Source organism: Fusarium odoratissimum (assembly GCF_000260195.1).
Source record: "Fusarium odoratissimum NRRL 54006 unplaced genomic scaffold supercont1.13, whole genome shotgun sequence".
Lineage (NCBI taxonomy): Eukaryota > Fungi > Ascomycota > Sordariomycetes > Hypocreales > Nectriaceae > Fusarium > Fusarium odoratissimum.
This window is the reverse complement of record NW_022158699.1, coordinates 565,312-592,087: the sequence shown is the minus strand read 5'-3', so window position 1 is coordinate 592,087 and position 26,776 is coordinate 565,312. Positions and strand designations below refer to the sequence as shown.

Below are 26,776 nucleotides of genomic sequence, written 5' to 3'. Positions count from 1 at the left end.
CAAGCCTGATACTATGACTGCCTCGCTTGAGAAAGCAGATGGTGACGAGAATATCTCGACCACTGTCGCTGATCATGCTGTTGTCACTATACAACAAACTCGTAGAGGTCTATCACCTCGCCATGTCCAGCTCATGACCATTGCCGGCGGTATTGGTGTTGGTCTCTTCGTCGGCGTCGGCGGCGTCTTGTCCAAAGCTGGTCCATTGCCTCTTATCATTGGATACCTAATCTACGGTCTCGGCTTCATTTGGCCTACTATGCTGAATGTTGCCGAGATGGTAGCATGGCTTCCGATCCGAGGCTCGATTTACGAACTAGCCTCCCGGTTTGTCGATCCAGCTCTTGGATTTGCAATGGGATGGACATACTTCTATGCGGGAGCCATGTTGGTCTGTACCGAATACTCAGCCGTCGCAACTGTTATGCAGTACTGGAATACCGACATCAACCCTGCTGTCTGGATTGCCATAGCGTTGTCTGTATGCTACTTCATGAATATGGTTGCTGTTAGGTAAGTCCTCTCTGGGTCTGAGAAATACAAGACAAGCTCTAATATTTTGGACGTAGATGGTATGGCGAAGCCGAGTTTATCATGGGCTCCACCAAGATCCTCTTGATTCTCGGACTTATCATGGCGACCTTTGTCACCATGGTCGGCGGAAATCCTCACCATGACGCCTATGGCTTCCGAAACTGGAAGAATGGAGATATGGCCCATGAATACTACGCAGAGGGCGCCACCGGAATCTTTCTTAGCATCTGCATCTGTGTGCGATATGCCGTCTTCACCATCGGCGGCCCAGATATCATCTCCCTCTCAGCTGGCGAGATCCGCAACCCACGAAAGACGATTCCCAAGGTTGCTAAGTTGATCGTCGGTCGAATTCTGTTCTTTTACGTTGTCGGCATTCTTGCTGTTGGAATTATCTGTAACTCGCGTGACCCTCGCCTTCTGGGAGCCATCGAGACTGGCGAGGCTGGCGCAGCGGCATCTCCCTGGGTATTGGGTCTTCTCCGTCTCGACATCAGAGGGTTTCTTCCTGGACTTATCAACTTCCTCATCTTGCTGTCTGGATGGTCTTGCGGAAACGCTTATTTGTACTCGTCTAGTCGAACTCTATACTCGCTGGCTCAAGACGGACAAGCACCCAAGATCTTCTCGAGATGCACCAAATCTGGTGTGCCATGGGTATGTGTCACAGCAGTGACTTCCATATCTCTACTGTCATTCTTGGTAACCTCCAACAGTGCGAGTGAGGTCTTCTCCTGGTTCTTGGACCTCACCACTGTCGCACTGGTTGTAAACTTCACGGCTATGACATGGGTATTCATCGCATGGCGTCGAGCCCTCAGAGCTCAAGGCATTACTCGCCAAGGCGAAAACAACTTCAAGAAGTCACTCTTCAAAAGGAACTCGGATAAACGACCTGCCCCAGGAATCGTGTTCCCCTTCACCGCCCCGTGTGCATCATGGACGCCGTACCTTTGTCTCTTCATTGGAGGCTCAACATCCATTTTTATCGGATTCGACATCTTCCAGCCCTGGTCCCTGAAGGGCTTCATCACAAGTTATTTTGGTCTTGCTTGGTTCTTCTTCATGTTCATCTTCTGGAAGGTCTTTAAGCGAACCAAGTTTGTAACTCCTGCCACTGTCGATATCTTTGCCGATGGCAAGAAACAGGCCGTGGATGAGGAGTGTCGCTTCTGGGAGGAGGGATTTGGTGATGAAGCTGAGAGAGATGCGTTGGCCAAGAAACATATTGTTGTTAGAACTTGGGCTCGGTTCTGGGGTGGCTAGACGATCTTGCTGTTCGGGATCGCGGGCAACTCAGCAGATGCAAAATCCAGCCACCTTATATGGCTGTTGTGTCCCTAGGTGTATTTATCTATGCTAATGTCCTTACTTTATCTCTATCACACAGCTTCGGTGGCTTCTAATAGTCTGAACACAATTCTATGACATTGTTTGGCTTTTAAAACGCTACCTTTCTATTCAAGTCGGTGCTTTGATGAAAGAAAGACCAATCGTGCCTGCATTCTAGCCTTTCAAATTTCGATTGTTAGTTCAAACACATGATATCTCAACGAGACATATGAATTTAATACCATGAAAATTGGAGGAGTCGCACAGATGTTTGAAGAAGCCACAACTGTACTGGCCAGTGGATTAAGTAGACAGAAACTTCTTATGAAGGGGACTTGGGGCTCCTAATTCGTTCTTTAAAATATTGCTATGGCATGTGTAAACATAATATTTCTAGTATATATACTCGTGGAATGAAACTAAAATCCATAATAGCGTTCTGTTACATGATCTATAAGACGTTCCCAACGTTGACATGAACTGACCGCCTGCTTGTATATGCACGGATTCCTTCCTCTCCCAGCTCACGACCAATACCAGACTGCTTCACGCCTCCAAAGGGAATGCGGAAGTCCGAGTCATTGCTGCTGTTGATCCACACCACTACTAATGTTAACAAGATACTCAGAACTGACGGTTATGTGACTTACTTCCTGCCTCGATCTTATTCGCGATAAGATGTGCTCGAGTGATATCCTGGGTGAAGATGGCCGCACCGAGGCCATATATCGTATCGTTAGCCCGGCGCAGTGCTTCATCTTCCGTTTTGAACGCGCTGATGATTGCAACCGGTCCGAAGATCTCCTCGCGATAGATCTTCATATCATCCGAAGCATCGGTGAAGATAGTAGGCTCGATAAAGAAACCCTTGCCATTGACTGCAACTGGCTGACCGCCAAGAGCAACAGTAGCCCCTTCAGCTTTACCGCTCTCGATGAACGATAGCACTCTTTCGTATTGCGCCTTTGAGACCTGTGGCCCTTGAAATGTATCGCTATCATAGGGGTTGCCTATCTTGCAAGACTTGACTCTCTCCTTGAACAGTTCGGTGAACTGATGATACACCTTTTCATGAACCAAGATTCGACTGGTTGCAGTACATATCTGGCCTTGGTTGGCCATGATACCATAGTGACTCCATTTAACAGCTTGGTTCAAATCTGCATCCTCGAAAACGAGCAGTGGAGACTTGCCCCCAGACTCAATTGTAATCTCCTTCAGATTGCTCGCTGCAAGCCTTGCAACCTCACGTCCAGTCGCTGTAGATCCAGTGAAGGCTATCTTATCAACATCCATATGAGCAGCTAAAGCTGCACCAGCCGTACTACCAAAGCCATTCACAATGTTGATCACTCCTGGCGGAAATCCTGCTTTCTTGACGATGTCTGCAAAAAATAGGATAGACAGAGGCGTCTGCTCGGCTGGCTTGAGTACCACGCAGTTACCGGCGGCAAGAGCTGGGGCGATCTTCCAGCCAGCCATTCCTAAGGGATAGTTCCAAGGAATGATCTGGCCGCAAACACCTATCGGTCCTACTGTGGTATAGGCAAACTTCTTTTCCGTTGTGCTTATCACTGAGTTCGTCAGTCAAACATTTGAGAATTTACTCAGTGTCGCTTTCAGACTTACCTTGTCCGTACTGCTTATCAGCGAATCCAGCGTAATATCGAAGCACGCCTGTAAGCTCACCAACGTCGCCCTGGGCAGACGAGAATCTCTTGCCGTTGTTCCATGTGTCAATTGTGGCAAGTTCGTTTGTGACGGCGTCAACAAGATCGGCGAGTTTGCGCATCATTTCACCTCTCACTGTTCCAGAAATGTGTGACCAAGGGCCTTTGAGCGCTGCCCGAGCAGCTTTGACTGCATCGTCAATATCTTCCTCGCCGCCAGCGTGGACTTTGACGATCTCGTTTTCGTCACTGGAGCTTTTTAGTAAACTGACTGTTAAGACTGCACGAAAAATAAACCTACATTGGACTCACAACCGATACCAATTCCTCTGCCTTTGATCGGCGCCATTCATTGTTGATGAAGAGGCCCAAAGGTTGGTTGTAAGTGACTCCATTCGGAGCGGTTAGTTGTTGATAAAGCTCGCTATTCATAATGACTCCAATTTGAAGATCTAATTGCATGATTATCGGTAATATCAGTTAGTGAGATTATATCACGATATGCTCCGGTCTCTAAGTGCTTCAGCATACTCCAGCTCCATGCTCTCAACCTGTTGCTTTCCAGATCAGGCAAGTTTCTGGTAGTGGACCCTAGGTGTCTGCGCTAGTATTAAACAGGCAATCATCAAATACCTTCCAGAAGCAGTAAAGATCGAAGCTTGTGGTGAGATAAGCGCCGACCCATCCTTATCAGTCCTCTGATAACGTCGGTGCATAGGGTAGCATCAGGCATTCGGAGTCCTGTCTGATCGTATAAAAACTATCCCAACAGTAATCGTACAGAAACGACCATTATTGTGTTATCTTGCATTGCCTTGGCTTCCTTTTCATATCTCGGCCGCTGCTATCTGTTAGATATAATGTGCCCAGCTTTTTTTCCCCCGCTCGAAGGGATGTCTTCTGTTTGGAGAACCGACCTGAACAATCTCGATAACTATCAGTCAACTGCGGAGCTCCCAACTTCTGTAGACATCGCCATCATTGGTGCCGGATACTCTGCAGCAGCAATTCTCACACATATCCTGGCAACAACTCCGGCTGCGAATAGGCCATCAATTCTTGTTCTCGAAGCTCGGCAGTTATGCTCGGGTGCGACTGGACGAAATGGTAGGCCAAAAAGCCCGTGAGCCTCAACTTGTGCTAACACTGACAATTGAAGGTGGTCAGCTGAAGCCAGACTCGTATAACGCGATTTCTGGGTATGCCTCTGAGTACGGGATAGAAGCCGCGGCAGAAGTTGCGTCATTTGAAGCCGCAAATGTTAAAGCTGTCACTGAATACATCCAACAAAACAAAGTTGATTGCGATTTTGTGCTTACGAGGGCGGTCGATGTTCAACTTTCCACCGTCAATCAACATCACATCAAGGAAGGGTATGATAAGCTTATTGCTGCTGGACTTGAAACGACCAAGGATACGTTCAGCATTGAGGGAAACGATGCCGAAGTGGTAAGTGTTTTATATCTCTGTCTTCCCATTACTAACGTCATGTCTTCAGATGTCTGGTGTAAAGGGCGCAAAGGGTTGCTTTACATACACAGCAGGACATCTCTGGCCCTACAAACTTATTCATCATATGTTTTCAGAAGCAATCAGTCAAGGAGTTAATCTGCAGACTAATACGCCAGTTCTGTCTGTTTCCGAGACTCAAAATGCCACTGGTCAATGGACCTTGAGTACTAGCAGGGGCGAAGTCAGAGCGCGAAAGGTCGTATTCGCAACAAATGCCTACACAGGTTCTCTGCTTCCCGAATACAAAAGCAAGATCATTCCATATCGCGCTGTATGCAGTCGGATCAGAACCCCGGGGCCACATCCTCTGCTCAATAATACCTACGCTCTTCGATTCTCGGATTGGAACTTTGACTACTTAATCCCTCGGTTAGATGGAAGTATCATAGTCGGTGGAGCTCGAGATGCGTATATCAGGTCTGTTGACTCATGGTATGGGAACGTCGATGACACTCAAGTCATTGATGAAGCGCGCTCCTATTTCGATGACTACATGCAGAGGCATTTCCATGGATGGGAGGACAGTGGGGCATATGTCGATGATATATGGACTGGAAGTAAGCCTTATAACCGCATCGTCTTAATGCTGACAGCAGCTGACATCAAACTAGTCATGGGGTACTCTTCCGACCGGCTCCCTCGAGTAGGACCTATACCTGGTCGACCAGGCATGTTTATCATGGGAGGCTTCACTGGCCATGGTATGCCGCAAATCTACCTGTGCGGACAAGCGATGGCGAAGTTTCTCCTCAAAGACGCTTCATTCAAGCAGACAGGTTTGCCCCGATTATTTGAAGAAACACAGGTTCGTTTAGAAGACCCGAGAGACAGAGTGCTGGAGTTGTATGCTGCGGTTCTCAATCCTTCGAAATTATAATGGCTTCGGCCAAAGCTGGGGATTGAGGCAAGTTCCGTCATTGAAATTTCCAAGTTTCTTTTTCGTTGATAGATTCAGCTATCATTGATAATTTCACCCACCATCTCTGTTAGGTGGCGATAACGATTTTGGTTACCGTTTCGCTTGTCGGGATGTCAACTATCGCAACTGAGGCTAAGACATTCAAACTGAAGACGAATTAACTGCAGGGGCAACGATATACGCTGTAGCTATTATGAGCAATCATATTATCATGACCAGTCAGCCTTGGAGCCTGGCCTTCTCCATTTGTTCATACATGGCGATTTATGTTGCCCCCTGGTACCAGCAATGTATGGGAGATATGCGAAGCAGATCTTCGGGGTTATTCGTCCCGGCGTAGTGCCTAGGCGTGTTAAGATTTATGTGACATGGTAGAGTGAGACGATAAGGGAAAATGGAGCGCGTGTCAATATTTTGATAGTATTGAATTAATTAAAGCTTCCTAGAATGACAATTAATGAGGTATGAAACGCATCATCAGATGACATGTTTTGAGGTACTTGTTGCCTAGTGTTTCATGGCGTGATGTGTGTATCGAAAATCTGGATGATTGTGACGTGCCATCGTCTCCTCGTTCTTCCGTTTCAAAAAACGCCAAGAGTTGCATGAATGAATGCCTGGATTTCCATTCATACCTATAGGCACATATTGCAAAGATGCATCGATTTCAAAGTGATCAACATATTTAACTTGGCCTATAGCGAGTCAAATAGGCTTGCGTGACCGCCAAGTATGTATGAAGCTGACGATCAACTGTATCCTGAATATTCAACTCAACTCTCAGTCTGTTCAAGGTTCAGGTAAAAGATAACCGAAAGATAAGTGACATGTAGGGTATCACCGAGTCCACTCGAATAAGGAACGCACTGACGATCCACGTGGGTGATGGATCTCAAAAATTGATCTTTTCCACCTGCGCTGTTACCCCCTGGTCCACTAATGACTAACATAGTGCCGACGATCTGCCCCTACTGACTCTGACGCTCTGCACTCTTATCACCGTGTGCTACCATAGGCAGGACTACGCATTGAATTGAGTCGTGTATTGGGATCTACCAGCAGATGATCACGTAGACGGCGAGATCTACTGCGAGATATATATCCTTTCTGGGCGTTAAATGCCGACGCTATATCCGGTTTCTTGGAATATCGAGAGATGGGGAATTATTCCGAGACCTCGGTTGGACAGGCGCAAAATGGAGTTCGTCTCAGAATGTCTCCATTTCGGAGGAATAATTCATCCAAATAATCTTGTTATTTCCGGAACCCCTTTCAATTCAGCGGAGATCATGCACATTCGGCCCGGAGCTCGGAGCCCACCGACTAACGGGGGAATATTTGCGGTAAATGTGTCAAGAAGATGTCTCTGTGTCTCAATAGCTCAACACTAGAAAAGTCTGGGAAGTGTCGGCAAGCTTTGGCAACGAATGAACTTGTTCGAGATTAGCTTCATCTAACGTTTCAGCAAAGAACAACGGTTCATTCCGCTATCAAAAGACCCAAGTGGCGTTGACAAAAGCGGAAGCCCAGCAACTTGGCAAGACGGAACTTGATCTCAAAGGATTCCCAAGTGCCGAAATTTGATACGCTGCCATCTCCTGTGGCGCTGATTCTGATTCTGGTGGCGTCCCCCCTGAGTCAAGTGCCATTTTAGCGGGTGAAAATCTTTAGCGCAAGAGTCTGCGATGACATTTCGTTGAGGGGCGAGAGGGGAAACCGAGGCTTGGTGACATAAAGGGAAATACAGCCCGGAGCCATTGGTAACTCTCCCGTATTGGAGCTCGGTTGCAGAATTATAGTGCGGAAATACAGAGTGTCTGCACGGTGATGTGATGCTCATCCCTGTAGATCACGCGTACCGAGAGACGATCATGCCATGCATCTGGACCAGATACTTGGGTAACGGCAGGGATATGGTTAAGCTATTCTACCAGTGTATTCCCCCCATCAAATCAGATTGGCAAATTGCCCACAAGAGCTCAAGTGTCAAAGCAAAGGTCAAAGCGCAGATGCGACTCATCCAGAGGCTTGGCTAGAAAACCTCGTTTCGCCACTCCACTCCAGACCGTTCCTGGAGTCTAGTCCTGCGACACTAATATCTCCAACTCTACGCTTAGCGTCCAGGTACCTCCACCTGCCAGGAGTACTCAAAACGTGGTTCTGGTAGTGTCTGCATGTATAAACCCCCTGGATCCCCGGATTCAGTCCCTCTTCCCTCTCTTTCCCCGGCCGATCCTTCATTCCTCTTTGCTTTTTTGTATCACTCCCTTAGACAACATGTCGGCGACTACGAGTGACATCAAGATCGCTTCCATTGCCATGGGGTTCACCCTTGGTTTTGGCTTGCTTACTGTTTGGGAGGCTTGGAAGCAGACTCGACGGAATCGAAACCCGCTGCGAAGTACTTATATTTACATGCTTTGGGGAGAGATTCTAGCAAATATTATCATCGCTATCATCGGATGGATCTTCTTGGATGGAATCATCGGGCCGACGTAAGACAGCCACTCAGCCAGTGTCGAAAGTGGCGTGCTAACAGTGTCTAGTGTACCGGTGTTGTTCTTTATTCTTTTCTTCTGGGTCTTTGAAGTCCAGCTTCTTATGCAAATTATCGTCAATCGAATCTCTATCATCGCCGAACATCGATCTACTATCTTTAAGCTGAAATGGGGAACCGCCCTTACCATCACTCTTATCAACATTGCCGTCTTTGCTATCTGGATTCCTGCTCATACCGTTCCTCCTGCCAGTCAAACGTAAGCCATTATCGAAAGATTGACTAGGTTTATGCTGACCAATGCAGTTTTGTACGCATCAATGAAGTTTGGGATCGTGTCTCCAAGGTTCTCATCCTTCTCGTCGATGCTGGTCTCAATTGGTACTTCCTTCGAACCGTCAAGAAGCGACTCGTTGAGCAACATCGCCTCAAGAAGTATGAGCCTCTTGTTGGCTTCAACGCTAAGCTCATGATCATTTCGATCCTCATGGACGTAAGTGTCTCGCCATTCTCTCCCAATACACAAACCCGTGCTGACTCTACCAGGGCATGCTCATCGGTCTCATGTCACTTCCCAACCAGGTCGTCTACATTCAATTCCACCCTGTCGCATACATGGTCAAGCTCAACATCGAAATGTCCATGGCCAAGCTTATTACCCGCCTTGCTAAGGGTGAGAACGCCGACGACTACTACCCCTCCATGTCGCACTCCGGCCACCACCAAAGCAACAACCAGCGCACGAACGATGCCCCATGGACTCAGGGTAACAATGTCCAGTTGACACACCGATCAAAGGTTGTCGCTGGTGATTCCGATGAGGATTTGTCTGGTACTGTGGGTCGACATAATGGTGGACCTGGCATTCATCGCCGAACAGAGTTTGAGGTCACCGTCGAGACGAAGCCTCAGAAGAATCCCTTCAGAGAGGGGACAGAGTCGTTGGATGAGCTGCCCTTGACTTCAAATACCGGACATCCTAAGCAGGCTATTGTTGAGGAGGTTAGCCGTAACCCTTCTATGTCTAGCAGCAGAAGATCATGAGATCTTCACTACGTTCTTTAGCTATATACCATACACATAATACCTAATCCCCAACATACCAACAGTATTATAAGACCCAACGACGTGAAGGAATTGTGAAAAGAATGTCGTGTCCTCATTATCTGTGTTGGCAGCCTAAAGTTTAATCTTATGGCTAGTAGTCACCCACGTAGCTGCAGCTATGTAGTTGCACTGGTGTGAAGTATTCAACATGTTCCAAGGCTGTCTAGGAGATTACACCAATGTGCCTCTGGCCTCGAATGACATCGTCTGAAGTAGGTACTCAGGAATAAGGTTACTAATTGAGTCATCACAAAAGCTTATTATGATGCTTAAATTGGGAGACTTATCCTTGATAAGGCTATGTGCATATTACTTTCTGAAAGCTGAAGTTAATTGAGATGTTTCAGTGTGTTGGCTTGATATATCTCGTTGAGATGTCATAAGGTTTAACTATCAATCTGTAAATACTCAGGACAGCAAGCATGACATTTAGTGATAGTCCACGGTATCGTGCTGCATCAAGTCGCCGTATCGTGAAGTAAGGAGTAGGAAATGAAATAATGCTTGTCTAGAATATTAGACCCGAGCAGCCTTGCCATATTATATGCCTTCAAGGCCGGTCAAAGACTTATAATCTAGGTTTTCCTCATATCAGCTTTACGCTGTAGCAATTGGTCATGCATTTTGGTATAATGTCTAAGTTGTCAGCCAGATGTGTTATTTCCAGTCGAGACTTGTGGCTGAGAGCTTAAACCAGCACAGATAACTTAGCCATGCAAAGTTTATTCTATGCTGCCCACCAAGCATATCTTTTTGTCGATATTAAGTTCAATGTTGGAGTAGCCTTCAGACAGGACGCACATTTCATAGTTTATCTATCACGTGGCGACGTGAAAAGAACTTCATAAATAGCGAGGCTTCTTGCATTAATATTATATCTTCTTTTCCCAAAACCACCGTTCGTCTACCTCTCATTCTAAGATCGGACAGCTTCACGCTACAAACCCCGACTCTCTCGATTCATCATTTGACCCACGACAGAAGCAAAGACGAGCTTCACATACCATTATGGACCCCTTTACAAGAATCCCCGCCGAGTTGCGTCTGCAAATATTTTCGTTCCTTCAATCAAAGGCCACTATCTCGAGCTTGATCCAAGCCTCTCCAATAATGCTCGAGCAATACCTTGGATACAAAAGCACAATAACACAAAATTTGCTCAAGCGCGACTTCGACGACAAAATGATTCAAGATGCTATGGGAATCGTCTTATTTCCATCCCTCAGAGAGTCCCGGAGGTCTGCACGCCTGGTCCACGCACATTTACACTCATGGAAGTTACGTGAGCTTCCGAATCCTCTGGTAACCCGCGATATCCTTCTCATGGATCAATTCGACAAACTGCATAGTCTTTTAATGGTATTTGTCGAAGACTACATCACAAAGGCTACTACGACCTTTCCACCCCGTGAATACATCTGTCTCTCACCGCCCTCTCACAACCGGAGCTTTCTTATCTTTAAAGGACAAAAAGTCACAAAAGATTCGATTCAATCCAAATTGCAGAAGTTGAAAGAAAGCGCTTCTTGCGAGCGTTTTTACGAGTTGAGCTGCTGTCTCTGGTTCAAAGGGCTATCAACTCCAGTTACTCGAAGACCTCTTCAATCAAAAAGATAATCAAAAAACTCACAAGGCGAGATGCAGAGGCACTTCGCTGCGCCTGGGCATCTGTATCCACACTATATGGCGCTATCTTTGCCCACTGCGTTGATGCTTGGCTGCCAGCAGCCGATGAGCCTGCAGGAACTGGGCTTCTATTTCCCGATAGCCTCTTTATAGACCCACAGGCGTATGGAAAAGATATCGGTATTGAATTACCATGGCGCTCAGACATTGACTGCATGGCTCGCTACGGTCTCTCCTTGATCTTCGCGATGATCCGTTTTGCCATAGCAAGACCACAAGATAAAAAAAACTCTTGAAACCTTTGTCAAGAAGCTTTGCATCTTTGGAAAGGACAATGCCTTGGCGAGAATTCTTTTCTTCGACAGAAGCATTATTTCGAAGACATGTACGATATGGTCTACCTCCGTTTCCCATATAGATCAGATGACAGACAGAATCTTAATTTGCCAAGACTATGGTGGAAGTATGATTCCACGTTATATTGGTATCATGTCTACCTAAAAATCAAGACATTTCAACAACGGACATGGGTATTCTTCGAAGACGACCGCTACTACCCAAAAGCCACTGCTGCGGTGCCAGTCTTTGCAAGTAAAGAACACTTGGACTGCATGGCACAAGACTTGGTTAATAAGACTTTATCTGTAGTTGGCCCTGGTCCTATTTCAACAGCACAGTTGGAAAGGACAAGGAGAGAGTTTCGTCGATCCCAAAAGTGGCAGGACAAAATGAAGCCAAAGGAAGGAAACACTCCAGGGACTGAGTCTTCTTCGTCCCTTATTTCTATGAGAAATCATGAGATAACACTACCAGACATTGAAAATGGGGAGCAGTTACTGACTTGGAGTCCTAGGGGCGTTGTGCGATGGGATGTACCAGAGGAGGCTTACGTGCTTGTAAGGAACTGAGTACCCGGGCTTAGGACAGAAACATTGTTAGGATGCTCTTATTTATGGAACAAAAGATTATAGAATCTGACCTTATGAATGTTTTCATCTTCTTTCTCTTCTTTTCTTTTTGAGTTACGGATACAGCCTTGTCAGATGTTGAAATGCATCTGGACTAGGATCTGAGCTGTTGCGTCAATGTTGCAGGGGTCAGGGGCAGGGGTTTCGAGAGGCCACGTGAGGTATACCATCAGATGAAACAAGATCACGAAAAATCTCTCAGATAGACCAAAACATAATAAAAACATTAATTGAACCCTGTTTATAGCAAAACTATTAACAAGAAAAATTCCTGGTTCTCGGCATGACACATCTGTCACTATGGATCAGGGGATAGTAAGGGTCATTAATGGCGGATGGATGGATGGGCTGACGCGAGATGCTGTTTCGCGACCCGACACGAGCACGATTCTTTGGGAAACTCTCTACGAACCTTGGAATCTCTTTGAAAGACTTGATAAAGGGGATAGAGTGGCCGTGGCTGAGCCCGTGACTTTGTTACGCGACGTTTGTTCAGGGCATGACTCTCCAGGAAAGAACTGTTCCATCATATGTAACAGTTCAGATGATCTATTCGCATCTTGGAAGACTCTATGGCAATGTCTCTCGCTGACGTCGCTGACTCTCGCAAACTCGACGTTCTCTACACTTGATCAACACCATAACGGGACTGGAAATAGAACACCAAGGGAACAGATCACGAGTGCCTTGTCATCTTTTGGCGTTCACAATGGAACAGATTTCGACGGAAAGGCGGTTCTGAATCTCACATATGAGTGTGCGGCTGCGAGCTGCCGTGATACAGGCATGGGAGAGTGCTCTATCGGCCAGTTTGACCCTGGGTACTTTGAGAGCGAGACTATCCAGTGGATCAAAGTATACGAGGCTCTTGAGTCATTGTGTGATGGACTGGAAAGCGATATCAACATCGATATTGCTGGCCCTGGAGTAAGTACATGACTTGGATTATAGGAACCCATGCTTATCACTCTGCAGGTACTTATAACATACATCACCCAAACAGCCATGGTGGTCTTTGCATGGCTGTTCTTTCTACTACTAAAAGTTAACAAGTTTATCAACACTTCAACATCAATCTTCACTCACCTGTTTCGAAAAAGAAACCCGGGTCCCAATCTCTTGACTCATCGTGTATCAGGTCTTGAACGCCTTGAGCGCACGAATCTTGCCTATGCGACAAGCACTTTTCTTGCAGAGCTTCACGAAGCACAATGCTTTTTCGTCGTCGCTATCGAGATAGCGCTGATAAATGCCAGTTCACGATCAGCCATATTCACTGGTGCAGATAACTGGCAGAGTCTTCTGTGGAATCGTGACAGTGTCCAGTTCCTTGCAGGTATGGGAGCTTGGCCCATCATTCTCGGACAGATCTCCCTCCGAAGAGCTGAGCTAGACTCGATGTACTACCTCATCCTCTCGACACTTGCATTGGCGCTTGCTGGTGTTGCAGCAGATACAGCTGCCAATCCCGATCCAGATCGGATATATAAGATGTTTCAAGGGCAGAATACACTTGAAGAATGCGGCGGCCATCCTTCACTTCGAACATTCTGCGTGGAAGAGCGAGAGAGCATATACTGGTATGTCTTTCCAGCAGGAAGCATATACGCGTTCCTTGGATTACTTGCTATTCTATGGTGGGCCAAGCTCTGGAGTATGTGTAACTCTCCAGCATCGTTTGTCAAAAGGCATAAGTCTCTGTCAAAACGGCAACTTGAGGCATGGGAATGGTTCAAGTGGTTTGTGATCAAAGCCTCTCTCCTTGGAACACACATTGCTGAAGCTGGTGCCCTTGCTTGCATATGCTTCGGACTAGCAGTAATTCGTGCGCCGTTGCTGAATCTTCTGCTGCGAGGTGAGACAGGCACTTGGAGTGTTGGACAGCTGGTTGCGGTGTTGATCTGGGCGCCGGTGATATCTAAATATGCCCATCTGGCAATTCGTAAGTTGTCATTCTTGGAAGGAATTCTGACTCAAGAAGCTAACCGTAACATGTAGTCGGCGTGGAGAAGGGTTTCAGGCTTCGATTATCTAAAGCATTTGAGATTGTAAAGAGGTCGGATACAAGGCCTGGAAGTGATAGTGAGGCAATATCTTTGAATTGAGGGAGTTTACATGTCTTTTCTATGTTTTTTACTTCGATACTTATGTCAATGTTTTCGATAGCAGACTTTATCTAAACTATCGGCCACCGATGCAGGTCTAATAGTTTGGTTCGTTTTGGTGGCATTCGAGGTTGATATAGGTCTCTGACTTCACTGATGTACATCGCGTCGCCCTGGCCAGTCCCGATCTATCAGCCGTATACAACTACAAGATCACGTTGAAGAGGAACGCACAGACGTAGTAAGCAGGTGCGAGTCTCTTGGGAACACCAATCCAATCATATCAGCCTAACCCCGCTTTCTGATTCTGTACAGCTGAACCGGACGAGCTGAACCTTTGTACAAGCCATCAGCTTCTGTCTTCCTTTGGAAGAAGTGGACGACACGATGGCTTCCTTCGACTACGATACGACGAGTACCTCCTACTGGGGCAAAATAGTTGCTATTGGCTTGGTTTGGACACCGTCCGCGTACTTCTTCAATTCATGGGTCAATAACCAGCCGCCTGGTACTTTTGTGAACATTGCCTGGGTAATCTTTTCAATCGTCAGCCTCTTGGCCTGTCCACAACTCCTCGCTTTCGGGTTTCTCGTTCTTTTATCGCCATTCTTTGCCATCGCGGTGCTGTACCGGCTAATACTAGAGCTCCCTGGCTTATGCACCGCGTTGAGTCTTTGGTGCCTCTCATTGTTCTGGGCCCAAAGGTCGCCACTGTACGCGTCGCGTTCGGAAATGCCCTGGGGTAAGAGTTGTAGATTGTGCGACAGATGCAGCAATATAGTTGACCAGTCCTCCATCCTACGAGGCACCCGTTGGAGATTGACACGATCAGGGGAAGAGTACGGCTTTTACACCAAAGGTCAGCTACAGCAGTCCGCCGAAGACTGCCATCTATGTAGCCTCCTCTGGCATTCATCATTTGGTGCTCAGATGATCCCAGCACCTGGAGCATACTCGGAAGAGACTATCACCCGGGAACTAGATAGCACTACGCCGCTCCTTTCCGTAGTTTCTAGCTCACGCAATTCTCTTGACTGTGAACAAGGCGACGAAGCGAGGAACCTTTCAGTCCAGATCTCGGCAACTCGAAAGTTTGGCCAAGAACAATTACTTCATGTCCGCCTATACGAGAAAGGGTTTAGTCCATTCCCGTGGCTGACGATTGAAGACGACAGATATGGTACGTCTGGCGGGTGCTGTGCAGCGCGTTCACGATTGACTCAGTGTCACAGTATCTGATAAACATAGTTGCGAGAAGTCCAACATGACAGGCTCTGAGACCAGCTTTTTTTGGGCCCAAGAAATGGTTGAGAAATGCGAACGAGAGCACCATAATTGCCGTAACCACTTCATTCGATCAGACAGCCAGCGATATCTTCCTAAACGACTTATTGATGTCGGAGCGAGGGACAAGGGGGCCATGCAGCTCGTTTTGAGTGACCAAATCCGATCAGACAACGATGTCGTTGAGTATGCTGCCCTGAGTCACTCCTGGGGTACGACGGTCAAGTCTGAGCTCAGGAACGACAACGAAGAAACGATGAAGACGATTTGAACAGAGATCCCGGATTCAAACTTCAGAGACGCCGTTGACATAACTTACAAATTGGGGATCAAATATTTATGGATCGACTCGCTCTGCATCAAACAACGCACCAAGGAATGGGAAGAGGAGTCTGGAGATATGGGCCTCGTTTACGCCAGGGCAAAGGTGGTGATATCAGCGACAGCATCTAAGAACTCACAGGGCGGCTGCTACAAACCCAAAGATCTCTTTCCTTACGACTGCGTCCTATGTAGCAACTGGAACTCTTCACTCGTCGTTCGCACGTTGACTCCATATCCCGATTTGGTCCAGCTCTTCCACGATAAGGTAGATCGTTCGTTCCTGGCTACGAGAGGTTGGACTTTTCAAGAAAGGTTCCTCGCTAGCAGGATTGTGCACTTCTGTTCAGGACTGATGATGTTTGAGTGCAACACATTGACTACCTCTGAGTGTCATAGGGAAGAAGAATATCCCCTTAATACCCAGTTTAGCCAGGATGGTACTTTGAACGCACCAACAGTCTCCCATCCAGGCCCTGAACCACCCAGACAGCTCTGCAATACGACAATCGTGAGACATGCTGGGTCTTCTACAAGACCTATCACACGCCCAGCCAAGAACACGGTTAAGAAAAGTTGGTCCGCAAACCCCAAGCATCGAGCATGGACCAGCAAGAAACGGCGCTATGATGCACAGGTATCGTCTATAAGGGCCAATGCCGCTAGACTGAGTATTCGGGGGGCTTTCAGCTTTCTTTGGTCGTTCAGGGGACAGAATATGCAGGAGAAGGCAGAATTCCACCTGCGGTGGTATGAGATGGTGACGAGCTACTCGGTTCGCAACCTGACGAATGATGGCGACAAAATAATGGCCATTGCCGGCGTTGCCTACTTTATCCAACAGAGCACGGGTTTCAAGTACGCCGCTGGCCTCTGGGACGAGACATTACCCTTTAATCTCCTCTGGGTGGTAGACTCTGGAGCCAAGAGGCGACCATCTGGCCGGTCTGTTCCCACATGGTCTTGGGCATCGGTTGATGGCAAGATCTCACATCGTCTACAGAAGGCTAGCCCAACTCCAGAGCCTAGCTCTGTGGTCAGCATAACGGTCGAAGATAGCAGCGTTTCCGAATCATGGGAGCATATCGAGTACCTGATATCGAACCACAAGATTCAAGCTACACATACGGTCAACGGCATGGCCCATAATGCTAAGCTTAACCTGTCTTGTAAACTTCTCACGTTTGATCCCAAGACAATGGACTACGTGTACGATGCACTGGAGCACCATCAGCAGGACGAGATAAGATGTCTGCCTGTTCTCGAGTTGATCAACGAGAGGGTTGGTCTGCGGATTCGGACGCCGCAAATTCATGGAATCCTGGCACGAGCTACGGCAGGCAATTTAAGCGAGGGGGAGGATACATGGGTTCAATATACAAGAGTGGGATACTTCTGCACGGAAAAAACCAACATTCACCTCAAGGAGATGGACAACGAGGGGCAACGGTTAATTGAACTCGTTTAGTAGATAGAAAGTGCTATTCCGAAGACCTGTTGAATATTAAAGCTAATGCAAAGCTCAGCCATCCCGAGGCCAAGCGACCGCAAGAAAATCTTCAACATCCTGAAGAAACTCAGTAGGTCTTTCAAGAGCTGCAAAGTGCCCTCCCTGCATCAAACCTTAATTTGGCTCGCATGTGTTGAAAGATCTGCATGGGTTCTTACCTGCTCGTGCTGTCGATAGAAGACTAGATCTCCCTTCTTTTCAATGATATTCTTCGGCCCAGGGGCAAGTTCCCGCATAAACCAGGAAAAGCCAAATGGTTGCTTGAAGGGTGGAAACGAATATTTATGTCCATTGATAAAGGTTCCGCGATACGTATAGATGCATCGAGGCATTGTTTCAGTGAACCAATAGAGCGAAACGTTGGTCAGGAGCTCGTCAAGACTGATTGGGTCGTCAGGCCATTCAAGGAACTTCTCGCCAATCCTGCGTACCATTTAGAAATATTGCTTTTGTGAGTTGCAAACGCAGAACCTACCATGCCAAGAGAGCGAGAGGGCTAGACGAGACCATGGCCCCAATTGTGGCAGGCCTTGTACTTTGCAGCAAGGCAGCCCCTGTAGTTGGGGTCAGGAACCGCTGCTCTGCACGCTCAATGGCCGCTTTTTCACTGGAAGAAAGTGATGGATCATCGGAGGTTACCCTGTCCAGGCTTGGTAGGAGATTGACTATACGCCATTAGAATCAAGACAGGTAGCGAGGATACATCAATGATAGCACTCACGATGGATCGCCGCGACAGAGTCATATGTCGTGGCAAGCGTCGAAGCAATCAGAGACCCAACGTCGCCTCCCTGTACAGCATACCGGCTGAAACCAAGAGACATGACTGCTTTGTTGATCATACGTGCTGCATCTTGGCTATTCCAGGCTTCGGTTTCGCTTGGCCCCGAGCTAAGCGTATACCCAGGAAGCGAGGGTACAATAACGTGATAAGGTAACGAAGCGGGTTCATACTTCTTCTGAAGAAGTTCCAAGGTTGGTATGAACTCAAGGAAACTACCTGGCCAGCCATGAAGCAACACGATGGGTATAGCGTCATCCTTTTGCGAGAACAATCCAACAAAGTGAAGGTCAATATCTCCCTTACCGGCGTCATTTTGAACACTGATCTTATAGTTTGGAAGTGAGTTGATGCGAGCTTCTTGGGCACGCCAGTCAAATTTATTCTGCCAGTAGTCCTTGGTTGAGGTAAGCCACTGGTGTGAGATCCCGTAGCGTCCATCTTGGTGCTGATTCTCCCAGGTCGTGGGCCCTACACGGGAGAGCCGAAGAAGTTCCCGGAGTCGAGAACAGTCTTCATCGGAGGTGCGAAGCGTGAAAGGTCTGGCGACTTCTGGGACTGTGTACGGCATAGTGTCTGTAAGAAGAATGGTGGAAGGCTGGTAGGGTTGGAAATTGGAAGGTTGCAAGGCTGAACTTAGAACGGTTGAGAAGAAGCGAAAACTGAAGGAGTAGATAGAGATGAAGAGTCGTGATGAGGCTGGCGAGCCTTAGGAATTTATGCAATTGCAGACCGAGCTAAATTCTCGTCACATTGATGGCTTACGCCCGAAGCTACACAGACATAGAGTTTCTTAGCCCTCAGTGCCCTCCTTTCATCCCAGGATAGGTGCCCGAGTATCCGGCAGTGATACCCAGAAACATTTCATTCAATCAAGGAATTCGACCTGCAATAGTCTTCTATGGAGATGATGCTGTATGAAACGGCTCGGTGCAATCATTGCCCTTTTCGCATGGGCAGCCGGAAATACGGGAGGCTGGTCTCCACATCAACTCTAAATATGAGTCAAAGATGACTCACATACTAGTTATCTCACTGAGCGCTGCTCAAAACAAAGCATAGTTTCCACGGCATCGGGATCTTGCAACAACCCGTGGCTCATCAGAATTGGCGGCACGTCCAATATTTGCGGAAACCCATACATCCCCGCTCCCTTTCTCTGTTGTTCACATTTTCAGGTAAATGGTGGCTAGTATCCTCAAACCCCACAACATAACGGACAGTCAGACCGAGTTATACTTGGCACATGTGCGACTAGAATAAGTCTATTAGTCTAGTTACTACATACCTTTGTGTATAAAAAGTTGGAGTCGTGCTTTGTAGTGTTCTTCTCGTGAGGCAATTTGTATTCTATCGATGCTATCACTATGTCTCCTCAATTCAGACCAGAACGCGCTCCGGTCGTGAGGTTACGTACAAGCTCTATACCCAGCTACTTCCAAACGATTGTCGGCAAACGATCGCCCATTTCTGATGACATCGAGGAGTTTCGTGGTATACCGTACGCCCGTGTACCGGGAAGATGGGAGCACTCGCAACTGAGAGATCGTTTACCGCAGGATGTATTTGATGCTACAGAGAACGGGTAAGGCCACACCTTGCGCAGCCATTCATGCCTCCTGAAATTACACAACCGATAAGAAATCATAATTGCTAATCATTCTGTAGCCCACGATGCCCTACGGAGCACAAAGGAAATTCACAAGCATATCAATCATACCTACCATACCCCGACGACCGCGAGGATGAGTTTGAGTGCCTGAACCTTCTCATCATGCGCCCGAGCAAGGAAGCACTTGCAAACCACAGTCTTGATGCCGAGACGACCCAGTTGCCTGTACTTGTCTGGATCCACGGCGGAGGCTTCACAGACGGCGCAGCCACGGATCCAGTATGGGGTATGAGCTCTAAGACTGCGCGATACATAGCAGAAGATGAGACGTTTGCTAAAGATTATACGCAGACCCCTCCCGTATTGTCCTCCGTGGGCTCTCAAAGAGAACACCCTTTATCGCTGTGTCCATCAACTATCGTCTCAATATTTTCGGGTTTGGTGCTTCATCCGATATGCTTGCGGTGGCGTGAATTTCGGCCTCTGCGATCAGAAGCTTGCTTTGATCTGGATAAAGCGTAATATTGCTGCGTTCGGTGGAGATGACACAAAAATTACAATCATGGGCCACTCCGCCGGTGGAATTTCATGCCACCTTCACCTTCTCGAGGCGGAATTAGGTATAAAGAAACCGTTATTTCGTAAGGCTGGTTTAATGTCGGGGACGTGGGGCGGCCTCGACTTGACATCGATGGAAAAAAGCAGATGAGCGCTGGGCAGACCTGTACCGATTGTGGTCAGTCGAAGCCGACAAGCCGATCGATCGACTCAACATGCTGGGACGGATACCAGCGAAGGACCTGGTTAATAGTATCTCAGAGCTTCACTGGGCTTTTTTCGTGTTGGTCATTGATCAGTTGACCATCAGGGACAGTAACTTGAGCTGTGGTATTTCCGTGCACCTTGGGCAAGACGGTCTGAGCGATCAAACCAAGTCGGCTGATGAAAACATACAAGTCATGTTGAGCTCAACGGACCAAGAGTTCAGAGATTTTGCCCGGATGGCTAACTGGAATTTTCCCAAATTTCACTCTCTTGTCGCGTCTAGCTATCCCTCGCAGGCAGCAGCTGAAGAGGTTCTTGAAGCATACGGTATTCTGCCGACATCATCTGATGCAGAACTGTTTGAGGCATTCTCTGAGTTCATATCTGATGCCACCATGTTGCATAAAGTATATCGCGCAAGCGAGTTCTTCAAGACCCATCGTGGGAAACAAGCTCTCCTCCATGGGAAAGACCCAAAGCACGTAGGAGTCCAATATTGCCATTTCGAATTCGGCAATCCCTTCTCAGGCCCCATGCAAGGAATTGCGCACCACGGAGTTGAGTTGATCTATGCTTTTGGCAATTTTCACAACGCGCTAGAGAAGGCTGACCAGGGTTTTCGGAGGGTTATGCTGAACCTGTTCAAGAGCTTACAGAAGCTGCTATTCCTGAAATCCCATCGAATGCCGAGGCCGCGGAGGAACGCAAGTCCAACATTGACTTAGGCTGTGAACTGCAGGACATGTTGATCCGATTCGTTGTCGAGGATTGTCGAGAGACCGACCAGCGCGCGGATCCCGACGAGATAGCGACATTTCGTCATGATCGATCGGTCCGCATGGAGAGTTGGTCCAGTAGCGAGAAATGGGTGGCAAGGACAAAGAAATTTAAGCTTTTAGATAAGGATTTCAATTCTTTAACGACTGCCACCAAGAAACTTGTAGGCGGCGTTATAGGTATGAGACTATAATAAATGATCCTCTGGCTCTCCCTCTGCAGCCCCCGATTGGCTGGTCTCCGTGAGCTAGATGTATTATTTGCAGTTGAGGCCGGTGGCTGAGAGCTTATATTCACCACACAGAACTTGGAAATTCTGTATTTAGCATTCACATGCATTCTATTGTCGTATCCCGGACCTTTGTTTGTGTTTCTTGAACCATCTAAGCCTTCTATACTTCTTGTCAAGTCACACTCCCACTGATGGAAGTGTCTAAGCTTTGCACGCTTCCAAAATTTATCCCCATACACCAATTCGAACTATTAACATTGTAGAAGTATCTTAAAACCACGAAAGCTTAATTTTACACGAAAGGCTAATCAGATGAACATCCATACCATTATATCGCACTTTTTTTTGGAGTCCTCTCATGTTTCCTCCTTTTTTCTTCACTTCGACACCGAACCTATCTCATTACTTCCTGTACAGGACCCTTTCGTGCTACTTATCGCCGTTGAACTTCACATGCTATTATGGCTACTGCCTTCCACCTATTCCCTTTCCTTCCACGGGAACTCAGGGACGAAATCTGGGCTTTTGCCATTCGGCCGCACCGCCGAGGAGTCCAAATCTTTCGCGTACACAATTCCGCCACGGAAGCTGATATTGGACCTCGGAGAGCCTCGCGAGGATTAGACGAAGTCAACAACTCCTGGCATTTTGGTGCCCCTCTCGAATCCAGGTACTACAAGAGCCTCGACGGATCCCCCAATAAGAATGTGTCGGCGTACATGATTGATTCCGGGTTATGGACCGCTTGCAAAGAATCACGGCGTGTTATCCGGAAGCACTTCGCTGAACATTCAAACAACCCGTGGGGACCGTCAGGGCGTGCAATAGTGAGCTATTGCTCGGGCAGCAACCCCTTCTACATCTCTATCTGGCCAGACTCGGACCTTATTACTCTACAACCAGATAATTTCTTCCCCACCAGCTGGAGCCGTATCAAAACGCTTGCCTGCACTTCGAGTTCTTCTGTCTACCCTCTGGAATTTTGCCGGGATATTGGCATAGACTATGATCCAGCATGGGCGGATACAAATTGGGTGTATGACTTTTCCCCGGGTGTACATGATATGACATCTTACGTCGCTGTTCTCTTTCGTTCTTTTCCCCGGCGCCGTTTGTGGTTGGTAGACACAAACCTGAAGCGGAAACCAGGAGCCTCTTCGTCGCATGACAGCCAGACAGTGCAATTCTACGCAAATGATAGGAAGCTTGTACAAGTTTCTCTTGATAAGGGGGAGGGTAATTTGAGAGAGTGGGAGTATATACACCCAGTGGCAGGCGGGGACTATCGGGATTCATCTATTTACTTTGCAATTTCCGCAAATGAATTAGGAAGATTTTATGACGCATGTCCCTGGTTTATCAACGATCATCGACATCTTCTCGGAGATCGAATTGGGCTTCTTGGATGGGAAGATCTAAAAAAATCATAAGTATATGTATGCTTAGATATAGTGGCAAAGAAACTCGTTAGCTCAGAAAAGACCAAATCTAAATGGATACAATCTTCTCTAATCATTTTCTCATACATACCTATCAAGACAGATAAACACTTCGAAGAGACAAGTTTAAAGCCGGAAAGATGGATATTTACCATGTCGAGTAGAGATTTCCAAGGCATGAGAATGTTATTTGTTTAGTGGTCGCTCATTTAGCCTGTGCATTGTTGAAAACTTGGCTCTTTGTGTCTATATCATAATGTCTAAGTTATGAGCTCGCTGTGTTATTTGCAGTTGAGACCTGTGATTGAGGGTTTATTACGATCGCGCATAACTTAGTATCCAGATAATGCTGGTAGTGGATTGTGAGCCTAGATATAAACTCTGCTGTAACAGATTCTGTCCAAATTACTCATCTGAGGCGAAAGCTCTATTCCTTTTACACTTCAATAAACTACTTACATATGGCGCAGATCGCTGCTGATGAGTCAAACGGTGTAGATCTCCCAGAAGTCTAATCCCTCGGCAATGTATATGTATCCCTTCCTGTCTGGACTTTCTCAACGACCCCGTTTCCACTCCTTTCGCCACACACCGGTAGTCCTCCCCTATTCCCGAAGCAGGATTGCCTATCCGACTGGCGCTTATCCAACCTATCTTCTTATACTCCAGACCCGAGCACTGCCAATCATGTCGACAGAATTCTCTCTCTTCTTTGCTCTTCCAACCGAGCTTAGGGGAGAGATCTGGAATCTAGCTATTCGCCCAAAGCGCTCAGGAGTTCATATATTCCGCGTTTACAGTACTTATATGGACCATGAGACTTCGCCAGAGGAAGTCATTCACTTCTCAGCCAACGAAGCTTCGTTTTACGGGCACGAACGTTGTGAACTGAGTCTTGCAGTACCATTTCCACACAAAAGTCTCGACGGTACCAATAAAGATGGCGCTAGGATGACATCGTCATATATGATCGATACGGGGTTATGGACTGCCTGCCATGAATCAAGGTCCATGATGAAGAAGGCCTTTCTAACGATCAAGAATACTAGGCACGGCAAAGTGTACATCCCCAAACCAGTAATGTGTTACTACCACTTTGGAGGTGCACGATTCTATTTCACAGTGAGACCAATGTCTGACCTTTTTATCCTGTGACCCGATAGTCCATACTACCACCTGTACAACGTTGATGATGCGCTTGGCCATAAGGTCTTGCATGTTGGCATCGAATACCAGTCAGATTGGGGACCGCAATTTTACGACGAGCTACAAGGTGACGGAGAGTGTCCAGCATTCGATCAGATTCAGGGCCTACAACACAGTGTGTTTGCTCCATGCATATGGTTTGTAGATTACAATCTGAAGCGAAAAGCAAATGCTCCTCCCCACGAGGGTGAGTGCTTCTATGAAGATGACAGGAAGCTTATCGCTGTGGATTCTCTTGGAAGAAGGCTTTCTGGACCACTGGGAGTACATTGAACCAGTTCCGGATGGAGACTACCACAAATCCTCAATCTACTTCGCGGAAATGTTACATGGAAGCTTCGTCCATGCGCAAAAGGTCGGGCCTGAAGCTATGTTCCACCCTACAATGGGACTTCTAGGATGGGATAACTTTTGAGGCTTAGCCATATCTGTTGTAAGAAGGTCTACCTACACAATACACTGGCGGGCCATGCCAAGGAGAACATACGAAAGAAAACGCTCTTCCTTTGGTACTACCATGCCCCACTCCACGTGACGCAGGTGAACCCTGATGATTCAGGCGCAGGCTGTCCAAAGGCTGAATCACTTAGGTTGTAAATACATCACCCGGTGCTCGATTTCCTTCATCACCTTATGGCACCCCACCCATAGTACCTCTGGAATGTCGCCGTGTTCAAGAGTTGGGCATATATCTCACTGAACTATCGCCGGGACCTTTGCATTTGTCGTCCTGGGCTACATCCCCAACATGCCCTCGACATTCCACCCATTCTCAGCTCTTCCGACCGAGCTTAGGCTGCGAGTCTGGAAAGATGTCATTCGGCCAGATCTGCCAGCGGTGCACATTTTACGTCTGCATGTTCCTGGCTCGCATGTTCCAGTTCGACCCCAAGACACAATCCGGTTTCCTCATCACCCTGCATACCAAAGACTTTTACACCCCGATGATTTTGTGGCTATTCCATTGTAGAACAGGTATCTAGATGGTATCTACAATGGCAGCGACTTTAATATATCGACATACCTGACCGATGCCGGACTGTGGACGGCTTGCCACGAATCAAGACTCACGATGCAGAAGCACTTTCTGCAGGACCCATGGCTCTCTCCTCCGTGGACGGGGTACTACATCTCTGGCGGTGCTCCCGCATATATCACAATCCGTTACAACGATGACCTAGTTATCCTGCAGCTCGACAGCCTCGAATTCGAAAAATGGGATGATGAAACAGTGGGCCGCTTACAAAACATCCATGATATCCATATCGAGTACAGAGCTGAGTGGAGCATCGACTTTTACGAAGAAGACGAAGGGGGCGATGAAGCCGATGCATTTTGAGACTGTGAACCTTGGAACGCGCGTTTGGTTGATTGACCATAACCTGAGACAAAAGGTAGACGCTCCCCCTTGCTATGAAAAGCGTGATGGATATTTTTGGGAGCTCCAGAATGTTTCTTTTTATGGGGCCGACAGGAAGTTCTCTAGCACTGGTCTTGAAAAAGGGGGAGAGCGCCTGGCTCACTGGGAATATATTAACCCAGTCTCAGATGGAGATCATCGCAAATTCTCATTACACTTTGCAGGCCGACTGCAGGAGTTTTATAAAGAACGATGAAAGTGGACTGATGCCTCAGGATCGGTCTTGGGGCTTCTTGGGTGGGATCGCCTTTGAGCATATAGACCATGCATTCACACGAATTCTTGTTTATAGTGGAGTCGTATGAAAGAACCGAGATACTTGGATAACTTTCAAAACATCTGAGCAATAAACATCAAGTTCTGTGCATCTGGATCAAGACGGGCTCGAAAAGCTGGAATTCTGCGCACATTTACCGGATCACTGAACGGGCCAATTTGAACAGCTGTAATTGCAGTTGTAGTTTCGTTACTGCCGCTCATGTTACACAGTCTCTTAACTATGATTAAATAGGTTTGGGGCGATGGGACCCATGTTGCAGGAACGCTTTTAGTTTATGATTTACAAGAGTAGCTAAAATACAAATTCTTTTTTTAATTAAAAAAAAGACTACTTCACTCACTCAGAACACAGTCGTCAGGTTATCCGCCCTGGGCGTCTACCCGCAAGTTACAGCTGAAAAGCTTGACTTTGCCATATGTCACATTTCATTTATCAAACCTTTTGTCTTAACGTCAATCAGACCATTTATTCATATGTTTGATAATGGAAAATGGCTTATAACACGTCTCTTCCCTTTCACCAATCATGGAGCCTAGTGCCAGGATCCAGCGTGGCACGACTGGAAACAGGATCATTGAGACCCCGGGTACAGTCGGCCAATGGCTCACATTATGCTTAATTTAAAGACCTTGCAGTGATCGATTTAGCCAAAAGCAAAATGCAAGCTACGGGCGCTGATCAGGACGAATCTTGGTTGACGGGCTTAGCAACTTCCTGTTAAAGACTTAGACCATATTCCTACGATTATCATTCGACTGAAACCTCCAAATCAACGTTACAAACACTTTCTTTAGTCTCTTGGCTTGTCAAAAGGTCCTTCTTTGATGCTCTTGGTCCCTGTCAGCGTAACACCGAATTTGGCGTCAACGCCTTGGCCTA

The 26,776-nt window shown here is 47.2% G+C and overlaps 12 protein-coding genes across 12 annotated transcripts; 10 read left to right on the top strand and 2 right to left on the bottom strand.

Annotated features, from left to right (window-relative positions):
* Nucleotides 1-13: 13 nt before the first annotated feature.
* On the top strand, nt 14-1,800 carry FOIG_08614 (uncharacterized protein; the record flags this gene model as incomplete). The annotated part of the gene is made up of 2 exons (XM_031208660.1): nt 14-513; nt 570-1,800. The coding sequence occupies 2 exons, from the start codon at nt 14-16 to the stop codon at nt 1,798-1,800; spliced, it is 1,731 nt and encodes a 576-aa protein (XP_031061666.1).
* A 517-nt stretch (nt 1,801-2,317) lies between these two features.
* FOIG_08613 (aldehyde dehydrogenase (NAD+)) lies at nt 2,318-3,968 on the bottom strand (the record flags this gene model as incomplete). The annotated part of the gene is made up of 4 exons (XM_031208659.1): nt 2,318-2,469; nt 2,517-3,440; nt 3,496-3,785; nt 3,838-3,968. The coding sequence occupies 4 exons, from the start codon at nt 3,966-3,968 to the stop codon at nt 2,318-2,320; spliced, it is 1,497 nt and encodes a 498-aa protein (XP_031061665.1).
* Nucleotides 3,969-4,291: 323 nt separating this feature from the next.
* Nucleotides 4,292-5,925, top strand: FOIG_08612 (uncharacterized protein; the record flags this gene model as incomplete). The annotated part of the gene is made up of 4 exons (XM_031208658.1): nt 4,292-4,643; nt 4,696-4,985; nt 5,035-5,605; nt 5,660-5,925. The coding sequence occupies exons 1-4, from the start codon at nt 4,397-4,399 to the stop codon at nt 5,923-5,925; spliced, it is 1,374 nt and encodes a 457-aa protein (XP_031061664.1). The 5' UTR covers nt 4,292-4,396.
* A 1,974-nt stretch (nt 5,926-7,899) lies between these two features.
* Nucleotides 7,900-9,645, top strand: FOIG_08611 (uncharacterized protein). The gene is made up of 4 exons (XM_031208657.1): nt 7,900-8,462; nt 8,514-8,723; nt 8,771-8,957; nt 9,011-9,645. The coding sequence occupies exons 1-4, from the start codon at nt 8,245-8,247 to the stop codon at nt 9,506-9,508; spliced, it is 1,113 nt and encodes a 370-aa protein (XP_031061663.1). The 5' UTR covers nt 7,900-8,244; the 3' UTR covers nt 9,509-9,645.
* A 2,737-nt stretch (nt 9,646-12,382) lies between these two features.
* FOIG_08610 (uncharacterized protein) lies at nt 12,383-14,499 on the top strand. Its single transcript, XM_031208656.1, has 3 exons — nt 12,383-13,092; nt 13,141-14,107; nt 14,164-14,499. The coding sequence occupies exons 1-3, from the start codon at nt 12,466-12,468 to the stop codon at nt 14,268-14,270; spliced, it is 1,701 nt and encodes a 566-aa protein (XP_031061662.1). The 5' UTR covers nt 12,383-12,465; the 3' UTR covers nt 14,271-14,499.
* A 1,035-nt stretch (nt 14,500-15,534) lies between these two features.
* On the top strand, nt 15,535-15,825 carry FOIG_08609 (uncharacterized protein; the record flags this gene model as incomplete). The annotated part of the gene is made up of 1 exon (XM_031208655.1): nt 15,535-15,825. The coding sequence occupies one exon, from the start codon at nt 15,535-15,537 to the stop codon at nt 15,823-15,825; it is 291 nt and encodes a 96-aa protein (XP_031061661.1).
* Nucleotides 15,826-15,954: 129 nt separating this feature from the next.
* On the top strand, nt 15,955-17,343 carry FOIG_08608 (uncharacterized protein; the record flags this gene model as incomplete). The annotated part of the gene is made up of 1 exon (XM_031208654.1): nt 15,955-17,343. The coding sequence occupies one exon, from the start codon at nt 15,955-15,957 to the stop codon at nt 17,341-17,343; it is 1,389 nt and encodes a 462-aa protein (XP_031061660.1).
* Nucleotides 17,344-17,397: 54 nt separating this feature from the next.
* FOIG_08607 (uncharacterized protein) lies at nt 17,398-18,819 on the bottom strand (the record flags this gene model as incomplete). The annotated part of the gene is made up of 4 exons (XM_031208653.1): nt 18,107-18,819; nt 17,861-18,050; nt 17,544-17,808; nt 17,398-17,487 (listed from the first exon to the last, which is right to left on the bottom strand). Exons 1-4 carry the CDS (start codon nt 18,735-18,737, stop codon nt 17,398-17,400), a joined length of 1,176 nt encoding a protein of 391 aa, XP_031061659.1. The 5' UTR covers nt 18,738-18,819.
* Nucleotides 18,820-19,533: 714 nt separating this feature from the next.
* FOIG_08606 (uncharacterized protein) lies at nt 19,534-20,251 on the top strand (the record flags this gene model as incomplete). The annotated part of the gene is made up of 3 exons (XM_031208652.1): nt 19,534-19,751; nt 19,835-20,064; nt 20,130-20,251. 3 exons carry the CDS (start codon nt 19,534-19,536, stop codon nt 20,249-20,251), a joined length of 570 nt encoding a protein of 189 aa, XP_031061658.1.
* A 300-nt stretch (nt 20,252-20,551) lies between these two features.
* FOIG_08605 (uncharacterized protein) lies at nt 20,552-21,513 on the top strand (the record flags this gene model as incomplete). Its single annotated transcript, XM_031208651.1, has 2 exons — nt 20,552-21,158; nt 21,191-21,513. 2 exons carry the CDS (start codon nt 20,552-20,554, stop codon nt 21,511-21,513), a joined length of 930 nt encoding a protein of 309 aa, XP_031061657.1.
* Nucleotides 21,514-22,013: 500 nt separating this feature from the next.
* On the top strand, nt 22,014-22,982 carry FOIG_08604 (uncharacterized protein; the record flags this gene model as incomplete). Its single annotated transcript, XM_031208650.1, has 1 exon — nt 22,014-22,982. The coding sequence occupies one exon, from the start codon at nt 22,014-22,016 to the stop codon at nt 22,980-22,982; it is 969 nt and encodes a 322-aa protein (XP_031061656.1).
* A 1,807-nt stretch (nt 22,983-24,789) lies between these two features.
* Nucleotides 24,790-25,870, top strand: FOIG_08603 (uncharacterized protein). Its single transcript, XM_031208649.1, has one exon. It carries the CDS (start codon nt 25,418-25,420, stop codon nt 25,811-25,813), a length of 396 nt encoding a protein of 131 aa, XP_031061655.1. The 5' UTR covers nt 24,790-25,417; the 3' UTR covers nt 25,814-25,870.
* The last annotated feature ends 906 nt before the right edge of the window (nt 25,871-26,776 follow it).